At 32.2% G+C, this 11508-nt stretch overlaps 1 protein-coding gene across 2 annotated transcripts; it reads left to right on the forward strand.

The window, feature by feature from the left end:
- Positions 1 to 1345: 1345 nt before the first annotated feature.
- LOC110609594 (50S ribosomal protein L3-2, mitochondrial) lies at positions 1346 to 9750 on the forward strand. 2 transcript variants are annotated; one of them, XM_021749285.2, is made up of 6 exons: positions 1346 to 1663; positions 6245 to 6600; positions 6737 to 6946; positions 7662 to 7766; positions 8802 to 8915; positions 9264 to 9750. In XM_021749285.2, exons 2-6 carry the CDS (start codon positions 6247 to 6249, stop codon positions 9429 to 9431), a joined length of 951 nt encoding a protein of 316 aa, XP_021604977.1. In that variant the 5' UTR covers positions 1346 to 1663; positions 6245 to 6246; the 3' UTR covers positions 9432 to 9750. The 2 variants fall into 2 exon arrangements, with proteins under 2 accessions (XP_021604977.1, XP_021604976.1); XM_021749284.2 differs by having other exon boundaries at positions 1348 to 1663; positions 6239 to 6600.
- Positions 9751 to 11508: the final 1758 nt, after the last annotated feature.

The raw sequence follows: 11508 nt of genomic DNA on the forward strand, positions 1-11508 counted from the left end.
AAATTGATTATAATTTTTTTTTTATCTTTAATAAATTTTTATAATTGCATCCTGTAATAGTTTTATTACTAATTAAACTTGACTTTTATATTTTATTCTAAGTATACTTTACTATCATTTCTACGGTTAAATACTAAAAGGAATTATCACGTGTTAAGTATACTTTACTGTCATTTCTATGGTTAAATACTAAAGGAATTATCACATTATTTAACGCGTGAGCAACATTTTAAGATAAAAGTAATAAAAACTTAAAATTGATAAATTTTTTAAATTTACGCAGAATTGTAAGTTTTTTAAAGTTTTAGAATGTTTTATGATTAACTCTAAAATTAAATTTTATAATTTTTTAAAGTTTTATATATAATTTTTTATGATTAACTTTAAAATTAAAATTTATAAATTTTTATGAAAAAAATAATTTTATAATTATAAAAATATTAAAATTTTCATAACTAATTGTATTTAAAAATTAATTTTATGTTGTTATTATTTTTATCAATATCTCAAAAATAAATAAAAATTTATTATGACTATATCTTAATTCAAACTATATCTAATTATTTTTTTAATTTATTCCGTTGGCTTATCATTTGTTATTATTTTTAAGAAAAGAACTTTATTGTATATATTAATTATAAACTATTAAAATTTGATTTAAAATTATAGATCACATAATTTAGGTCTAAGCATATAAAATAAATAAAATAGTTAGAATTATTTTTCTTTCAATATGCTTTCTTTTTTTCTTTTTATTTACTTTTAATTATATTATTAATTATATATATATTTTAAACTATAATAATAATTAGAGTGGATTCTATGGATTTCAAGAAAAAAAAACTATAGATGGTATTTATTCGACATTAAATTAAAATAAATTAATATACATAAGTCATTAATAAATTAATAATAATAATAATATAAATTATTTTTTAATATGATAAATTTTAATTTAAAAAATGATATTAGCTTTTAAAAAAATACAATTACATTTAAATTTTAAAAATTTATTAATTAAATTCTAAATTTTTAAACTTTTATCAATTTAATTATAAATTTTATTGATGTGATAAAATAATATAAAAATACATGTGATAATTTTATTAATTTTTAATAATAAAAATAATGATAACGTGTATTTAATATAAAATGCAAAGGTTAATATTTAATTGGTAATAAAATTAATATTTTGTAAAGATTGTTTTTATCACTCTTTTGAAAATACATAATATTTCATACCCATAAAATTAATAAATATTTAAATTAAAAAATTAATAAATATAAAAAATTATAGTATAAAATAATTGGGCTTGTTACATGTCTTTAGTACCGATAAGCCATTTTAGAATATTTTAGTTTATTCAATTTTTTTTATGTCTAAGCCGAATAGTGCTCTCCCTCCCCTGCTAACACATCCCAAGCAACACTTCACACATTTACATTCGCGCACAGCCGCCGCCCCGCCCCACTTCACTGGGCTTACGTCCCTCGTGACGCCGCTGCTGCTCTCAATCGTTCTGCTGCTTCTTCTCCTCTGTCCTGCTCAAGCACTTCACTGGTGCTCCTCCATCAGCTGCTGCTCTCTCTCGATACTGTCCTCCTTGCCGCTGTCGTCCTCCTTCAATCGCCGCTGCTTCTGTCTTCTAAAGTCACGACGCAGGTATATTTTCTTACTAGTTTTCTGTGGCAAGTTTCTATTGATGAGATTTGCATGGAGTTTTCTTTGTTCATTTGGTTTTGTGTTGGTAGCTAGGTTTCATTTGAATGCTGCTTTGAATTTGTGTGGGTTTGAATTTTCTGTATGAGTGATTTCTCTTTGAGTGGGTTTATGTTGCTTTGAATATGTTGGGACTTGAACTATGGCTGTGGAGTTCAATTGCTTTGGATATGTAGGTTTCATTTGAATTGATTGTTTGAAATTGTGTGGGTTTTTGTTGTATTTTGGGTGGGTATCTGTTGGTGAAATGCTGAGGTTTGATTTAAGGATATGAGATTCTGAGATACGAAGTAAGGATATGGAATGCTGTGATTTGATTTGGTATTTGAATATGAAATTTGGTATTGAGATTAAAAATTTCTGTATGGATGAACCCTTCTTTGAATGGGGTTATGTTGCTTTGAATGTGTTGCTATTTGAACAATTGTTATGGATTTCAAATTGCTTTGAATATGCTCTTCAATGATGATATAATCAATGAATTTTTATATGCTTTTTATACTATAAATTTTGGATTTTTATCTTTTGATTTTTATTTTGTTTATTTGGTAATATCCCTTATGGGTCTGTGGGCTAAGGGTATGGCTGGAGTTTGAGTGTTTGGGTCAAGAGTCTTTTTACGACCTCTGGTCAAAGAAGGCTTATATTATATATATATGGAACAATTATAAAATGAAACTTGCTCTAAAAGGGGGAACCTGAAACCTCTGAGACTTAAAGTGTTCAAGACTTAATTGATTTTGGAAGCTTGTACTCTTCGTTAATGTTATTGCTTAAATACAGAAAGGAGCACTACTTACATTAAAGGAGCACTACTTCAACATGGAGGAACACCCTTCTCAACTAACAACATGGAATAGAAAGTGCTTCCTACATCAAAGGAGCACTACTTCAACATGGAGAAACACCCTCAACTAACAACATGAAATAGAAAGTGGAGGAATACCCTCCTACAAATAGGGAACAATTTAACTAAAAGATAGCTGAAAAAATAACTGAAATATTTGACTAATTTAGAGGCTCAACATGTGGTTGCTTTGACTTGGATCCATGACTGAATCGGGTATAGACTTGCAGTGGTTTGGTAACATTACTTCTCGCCTCCAAAGGAAGCTTGTCCTCAAGCTGAAAATTTGGATATTTGGCGTAGAATGCCTGCACCTTCTCCCATGAAGCATCGGATGGCGTTAAATGAAATCTCTTGTTGTTCTAGCTCCGGATCAGAATTTGTGTCCTCTATTTCTTCGGTCTCCACCAAGTCTATCCAGAAAAGCTTTTTACAAAACACAGTCCCTTTTTCCGTCTTTCTTCTATCTCCTCAGGGTTTAGTTGCTTCACCAATCGGTTGGCATGAGGTGCAGATGTGAAGGCAGCGCTAAAAGTGTCTCTCACAGCCAAGAACTTGGGAAAAGTTTCCGTTCATATAGCCGGGAGATGCTCATTGCATTCACCAAATCTTTTGGATGATGTAGCTCGACCTCAACAGCAATGGAGTCCTACAATCAACTGAGGTACAACTGGACCTTTTGATCCTGCGTGAGGGTGCCAGTGCGTGACACCAAGGCTTCGAAATGGTTCTGATATTTTGCAACAGAACCAATTTGCTTTAGCTTTGCCAATTCGCCTAATTTATTGCTGCGGATTGGAGGCCCAAAATGAAGATTGCATTGATGTGTGAACTCATCCCAATTGGGATCTAGAATGTCATCCAGCAGCTGAGCAATCCCCTCCAAATGGTACGAAGCTAAACTCACCTTCTCCTCTTCGGGTGTTTGTTGGTGCCTAAAAAAATACTGGCATCGGGCAAGCCACCCCAAAGGGTCTTCAAGCCCATCATAACGAGGAAAATCAAGCTTTGTGAATTTCGGTACTATTGAAATTCCTCCCGAACTTTCGGAAACCGAAGCACCTGAAATTCCCGTATCTCTCCTTGATTTTGCTTGACTGCCAGTGGTGCTAGATTGCAACCCTTTCTTAGTTGATTCCAATTCCTAAGACATTGCATCCAATTTGGCGTGCAATTGCTCAACTTTTTCATTTCGGTCTTTGTTTGCTTGCTGCTCGGCCAACAACAATTCAAAGAGCTTGGCGAGTTGATCTTGAACAGAGTCCCCCATAACTGCACGCTCTGATACCAAACTGTTATGGCCCCTAGTTGTGGATCTGGTTATGGGTCTGTGGGCTAGGGGTATAGTTGGAGTTTGAGTGTTTGAGTTAAGAGTCTTTTTACGACCTCTGGTCATTAACAATTCAGGCTCTAAAAGAGAGAACCTGAAACCTCTGAGACTTAAAGAGCTCAAGACTTAATTGATTTTGAAAACTTGTACTCTTCATTAATGTTATTGCTTAAATACAGAAAGGAAGTATAACTGCTTCCTATTTTAAAGGAGCACTACTTCAACATGGAGGAACACCCTCCTCAACTAACAACATGAAATAGAAAGTGCTTCCTACATCAAAGGAGCACTACTTCAACATGGAGAAACACCCTCCTCAACTAACAACATGAAATAGAAAGTGGAGGAATACCCTCCTACAAACAGGGAACAATTTAACTAAAAGATAGCTGAAAAAATAACTGAAATATTTGACTAATTTAGAGGCTCAATATGTGGCTGCTTTGACTTGGGTCCATGACTGAATCGGGTATAGACTTGCCGTGGTTTGGTAACATATTCCAATGCTTTTTAATATATGTTTTTTGAAAGTATAATATTCTAATGTTTGTTAACATTTTTAAAGGCTGAACTAAACCATGACCATCTTGCCTTGTGATTTCACATTTTCATTGCGTGTTTGTTTGGTTGGTTGTTTTTATTTAAAGTATGTTCATGTCTTTGAGCTTCTTTTCATTGCAATTATATTTATGTTCAATAACTATTATTATGTTGATTAATTTATATGGATTATGTGTTTGTTTCAGTTTTAACTTCATTTATGTTTTTATTTATGATTTATTTCATTTACTTGATTATTTTAAACTTTAGAATTTTTCATATTTTAAACAATTTGGGGTTGTGGTTTTTTACCCATGAATCTATTATGTGGTTAATGTTTCAATAAAATTAGTTAAAGCTGATTGGAAATTCGGGCAGGTTTGGGTAGTATGTGGGTAATGTTAAACGGATGTGGGATGGATACAGGTAGTGAAAGATAATTTCTAAATGGGTTTGGGCACTACATATGTAAACGGGTTTGGGGTTGGGTATCCTAATTTCCATGGGTACCCTATCCGGTGCCATTTCTAATCATAGGTTCAACTCCATTTTGTACTGAATTATATTGCAGCGTGACTGTTCCAGTTCAATACATGCAGGTGGTGGTAAATGTTTCTGATTAGGGGCAGTGGTCAGAAAGAACTTAATATCAATTTCAATAATTCACCATTTGACTATTAAAAATCTGGATATGGTTTTTGAACCCTACCACTGAAGAGGAATCTATCATGTTTCTAAGGTAGCAAATTGTTGTATTTGGATAACTAGTTTTAAAGACGGCTCTACATAACATTTGCTTGAATAATAATTAGCTGTAGAAATCCATATAGAGTGGTGCAATAAAGTTTTCAAAAATTGATGTAATATTCACATTTATACAGATGTTGAAGGTAAGATTTCTGCACACTGCATCTGCATGCAATATCACAAGAGATTCATTTTTTTTGCTATCATTGGAGTTTGATCATCATTTCATACAATGATATATTTTTTTTAAATTACTAATAACTATGTATCTTTTATGTTGTGATCTTATTAATTTGTTATGTATACATTTTTTAGGTATATTGCAATATAGTTTGTTTTTTGTTATGTTTAATTTTGTTTTACTAATTTTGCTATGTTACATCTAATATTTTATTTTTGCTATGATTTATTTTTAAAGGTTGCATGGATGTCAAAGTTTAGCTTGTTTTCATATTTATTTGAACAAGCAAGGCTATCCAAGATGGAACTATTTAGCTTGATTTCATATTTATTTGTTTTGGTGTATTTGATGATTGATATTAGAATTTATGTCATTTGATGTAATTATTTGTTTTTAATTACTTTATGTTGTTGTAATTCGTATTTGTTTGATCTTCTTGTTATAACATATGTGCTGTTAACTCTTTTTTATTTTTCATGTTGTGAAATCACTAATGATTTATGACTCGTGTAAATGAAAATGTATTGTAAAAAGAAGTTTGATTAATCTCTAACTTGAGCTCAAGCTCAAGCTTTCTAATGAGCTCATTGCCAATTTGATGATCATTATAAACGAGTTGAGCTGGAGCTGGAGCTTGGCTCATAAACATGATAGATGAGCTTACAATGAAGCAAGCTTGAGCTTGGCTTGTTAATGTGATAAACAAGTTTCTGATAACCCGAGCTCAAACCAGGCTCGAAGTCAATAAAGATCCAATCAAATCAAGCTCAAGCTCAAGCTTGCATAAATTTCCATGAGTCAAGCCTGAGCTTTCTAAAGTTTGGCTTAGCTTGATTGGTTGCATTTCTAACAATTTCCATTATCTATCTTTAGCTTCAGCCATGTCGGTCCTTTCGAGAGACCTCATTCCTCGTTTCCACCGGCTTCTTACACTTGGTACTAAGACAACATCAGTAGCAGCAAAACCAACAACGTTCTACTTGCTTAGGATGTTCAGCACTGACTCTTTAATGGATGGGTTCGAGATTGAAAACCAAGGGGCTCGGATCATTGAAGCAAAGCCCAGCATCATGACCCCTAGTTCTAAGCGAACTGGAGTTATTGCTCTCAAGTGTGGAATGACTGCTATTTGGGATAAATGGGGCCAAAGGATTCCCGTTACTGTACTTCGGGTAGACGATAACATCGTTACTCAGGTCAAGACAGTTGAGAAGGAAGGCCATTTTGCCTTACAGGTATCTGAAACGACTATGCATATTCATTCCATAGTATATCAAACAGATTACCACCAGTAATAATTTTCCCTTTTTTTGTTGGTTAAAAGGTAAGCTTTTAATATTGTATTTGTTTCTCTGCTGTGGTGGTAGTCAGATTGGTTATGGGTCGAAGAAGGCAAAACATTTGACGAAGCCTGAAATGGGTCATTTCAGAGCTCAGAATGTTCCATTGAAAAGGAAATTGAGGGAGTTCCGTGTGACAGAAGATGCACTTATCCCTGTTGGTACTTCCATTGGGGTTCGCCATTTTGTTCCGGGTCAATTCATTGATGTCACAGGAATTACCAGAGGAAAAGGGTTTCAGGTAAGTGTTTTGCTCTATAGTTATCATCTACAATGATTGCCTATCTCTTTCTCTTCCTTTTTTTGTTAAATTTTCTTTCAACAGTTCTAGGACGCATGACTGTGCTTGTTTAATGTTTTAATTCAATTTAGCTCATGGTGTATAGGGTTCTTTTCCCAGGATAGTAAGACTGCATCGTAATGATATATAGAATTTTAAACTATAATACTTGCATTATTTTACTTGCAATAACTAATATTCATCAGCAAAAGAATTTTTTTTTATTATTAAAGTTGCTCTTTTATGAAAATTAGCTGATCGGTGACATGAAAGATGAAGCCGGTCTAATCCATCAGATGGAATTCATTAAGTATTACATTGTAACAGGCATAAATGTCATTCCAGTTGAGTGCTCTGTGACATACAAAGGAGTTTTGGACATTTATGGTGTCTAATCAACACGAATGTAGTTCCCATACCTTTTGCTCCCTTTCATTCTAAGGAGACAAATTGAAATTCCATTGAAATTTGAATTTTTTGATTTCTGAGATTCTGAATTGATATGCTATTTTGTGATGTTTCTTTAATTCTTTCTTATGAAGAGTTTTGGACTTTGGTATGAGAAAATGGAATTCCTTGGATCAATATCCTTGCTACTCCTATGAGATAATGAAGAGGTCAAGGTTTATTTGTCATTGCTTTTTACATTTCATATTCTTTTAATTTCTATGTCCAGGGTGGTATGAAAAGACATGGGTTTAAAGGAATGCCAGCAAGTCATGGTGCATCATTGTCACATCGAAGTATTGGTTCTACTGGTCAAAGGGATGCTCCTGGTAAGGTGTGTATCTCTTTGATAATTCAGTAAATTTTCTGTGCTGTTATCATTTTGGACAATTTTGTGCTGTCTGATTTCATTCTGCTTCCAGTATATTGCTTGATTACATAATGTGCATAACATGATGATTAACATCTCAGAATCTTCCCTTCACATGCCTTGGTGAGGTAATTGTGATGCACTGATTAGTTTTTGCAATTTAGAGATCAAATTTGTCAAGAGTGGATTGATTGTATTATGCTGTATGCATTCGTGTAAGTTTCTCTTTTTTTTTTTTTTTTTTTTTTTTTTGTGTGTGTGGGGGGGGGGGGGGGGGTCTTCCATTTAATCATGGATGTATTGCATGTTATGTACAGAAGACAGACCATTGGTCATTTTGTGGGTACATAAGGTGTCCTGATTCATACCTCTTGTGATCTTGTTTTAATATTCATACTGCATGTACTTCAAGTGCGGAAATTTCTAATGGACCATTGCTTTAACAATTATGATCGAACTATTTGACTGTTATTCAGGATCAGACAGGGCACAAAAGCTTCCTCTAGGAAGCTGTTAGAAATTAAGCACTTCCTTATGAAATTTCAGATGGATATTTCTTTTTGTCCTTCATGTAGTTTTTGCTTTCCTGCTAATTGCTAATTGCTAAATCAGTGCAAGCTGTAGTTTAGTAGTTTGGTAGGAACCTTCTTGATCATTGGCATTATACAATTGGTTCTCTTGACTATTCTGCCATTTCGATATCGTGTTGCTATTTTTTTCTTAGAAGGATATGGAGAATGGCTCTTTAGATGTTTACTAAACTAAGTATTAATTGTGAACTAGTTACCAGCTGCATTAGCTCCCCATGCTTTCCGTGCTGCCCAAAGCTATATTCTGGGATGGATCGGTCAATGCTTATAACTTATAATTTGTGTAAAGCATTCTTTTTAAATTTGTTGAAGGCATCATCTGGTTATGGTTTCTTTCATCATCCAATAGAATTTCTGTCGAACTGCTCTTGGGGGTTGTGATGGTGAAATTGATCTTGTTTTTTGGCAGGTATTTAAAGGCAAGAAGATGCCTGGGCGCATGGGTGGGGATCAGGCAACAGTTAAAAATGTATGGGTCTACAAAATACATCCAGCAAGGAATTTGATATGGGTGAGAGGCCAGGTGTGTTTCAGTTCCTGTAGAACATTGCACCCAATGGTCTATGTTCATCTATTACTAATCGTATTGGACTGCATATTTTTGATGCAATTTTATTTTTACTTGGTGGTATATGAAGTAGTAAGATCCATTCTAAGCGTCTGGGAACGATTGGTCAAGGATTCCCATAGCAATTATTGCTCCTTTTTCTTTTATGGTTTGCACATATTGTCTCATGTTTAAGAATATAATCGTGATTTATGAAAAAGAGACGAGGAGAAACAGAAGATGACAGGGATTTCCATTGACAATGTGTCCTGTCCTTGTATTTCTCTTCTATTATAAGTTTGATTGAGTTTTCAATCTTTACAGGTTCCCGGTGCCGAAGGAAACTTTGTGTTTCTAAAAGATGCTGTTTACAAGAAACCTGATATTTCATCACTTCCATTCCCTACCCACTTTGCAACAGAAGATGAGGATACGTCAGAACCCGTAATTGCTGAACTTGGAGATGTAGATCCATTCATGGCTGCAGATTAGTTATTAGGCTTAATTGCATTGCAGACATGACTTTTTTACATTGAATACAGATAATAACATCACAGGCTGTCTTCTGAGCAATCTGCTGAGGCTTTCAGTCCAGTTATTCTTGTTGGAAGGGAATGTAATTTTGTTATTTTCATTTAAATTTTGCGAGTTAAAATGGCCAACCATGATTAATCTCGGAACAGAGTTTCAAACAAGGGATCTTGGATTTTGAGCTGTTGGTTAGCATCGATGGTAAAATTGTTACGGATTCATTGTTTGGGACTCTTGCATGTGAATGTTAATACGTTGTGTTATCTATTCATTTATTTCATTGATAAAACTTCAACAATAAGTAATATTACCTAAAATTATTAAAACTTTTAAGTTGTATAATTTATATTTATTATTAAATATTTGTTGATAATTCTAATCGGTGATATATATATTTCAAGTTTGTAATGGCATGTATATTTTAAAGGTTTTTTTTTTTTTTCTTTTTCAATAGAAGATAAAATTGCATTGCGAAGAGGATTGGCTCAAGGCCTATACAATAGTTTAAAATATATGAAGAGCTTCTAGGACCCAAAAGAGATCATAACAAAACTAAGCCCAACCTTAGAGATTCCGAAGTTGACTCGAAATTGACCAAAAGGCAAGGAATCGTCTAGACTAGGTGTGAACATTCGGTCGGTTCGATCGGTTCGGAATCGTCTAGATTAGGTGTGAACATTTGGTCGGTTCGGTTTAAAATTAAACTGAACGGAATAAATTGAAAATTGAAATTTTGATATTTATAAAAATTAAATCAAATTGATTTTAGTCAGAAATCGAATCAAATTAAATTGATTTTATTCGGTTCGATTTAATCGATTTAAATTTTTAATAAATTTTTTATTTTTTATACTTGTATTTTAAAATTTAATTAAAATATTTTAACTTTAATATATACTATTATCACTAATTGGTTTGATTTTTTTAGTTTTTTTCTGATTAAAATCGAATCGAATCGAAATAATCAAAAATTTAAAAATTAAAAATTGAATAGAATCAAATCAAATTTTTAAATTAATTTAATTTGATTAATTTTTTCAAATGATGGCTATTAGAAGCCGCCTTTTATCGTATGCAGTCACTGATTAAGAGAAGAGTAGTATTTAGAGGTTGAGCATGTGAATTATGAAAAGGTATTTTTTATAATTTTTTATTAATTATTATAAAAATTTAGAATAACTATTAAAACAAATAGCATTATCTAATAAACCCTACGACTGAAAGCAACCTATGAACAAAGGGCAAAAAACAATAAACGAAAAAGAATTTTAGAAGGAATAGGGAGTGTTTGGTCCATTAAATTAAAGAAGATGGAAAGCATAATGAGGGTGGGTTGAGTGGGATGTTTGAAAGGAATAGAAAAACCTAAAATGGGGATATTTGGTTGATAAACATAATGGAAGAGTGGTGGCATTCGTGTGGAAACCACACTCCTCCCTCTCATTTCCTATTATTATATTATCCCCACACATTTCCTTCTCCTCAATCACTTGTGCTCTCCAATTCAGCATTCCATTTTCACAATTTTTTTATCATCTTCTTTGTAAAAAAATTAATAATAAAATTGGGCATGAGTCATCCATTAATTAGGTATTTTGAAGTATTAATACAGTATAATATACATTAATTAAGTAATTAATTAAGGTTCTATATTACTTGTAAATGAAAATTTGAAATTTAGATAGAAAATTCAATATATATTTATGATTTTTTTTCTTACTCCTAATAGATTTATAAAATAATATATTTTTAAAATTATAAATCATAATAATTTTTTTTGAATAATAAGTTATACTTACTATTCATAGTATACTAATAATTTTACTTTATTGACTGAATCTGTATATTATTGAATTATATATAAGAATGAAGGTAAGAACAATTTTTTTTATATTTATATTTACATTTTTATTACAACCTTATCTTAGACACTATAGAAATCCTATACGACATTATTAATTTAATAACATTTTGCACTAAAACTTTATTGATTAGAGTATGCTACAAAGAATAAATAGAGATGAAATAAGGTTTTTTT

Source organism: Manihot esculenta, chromosome 2 (genome assembly GCF_001659605.2).
Source record: "Manihot esculenta cultivar AM560-2 chromosome 2, M.esculenta_v8, whole genome shotgun sequence".
In the NCBI taxonomy this organism is placed as follows: Eukaryota; Viridiplantae; Streptophyta; class Magnoliopsida; order Malpighiales; family Euphorbiaceae; genus Manihot; species Manihot esculenta.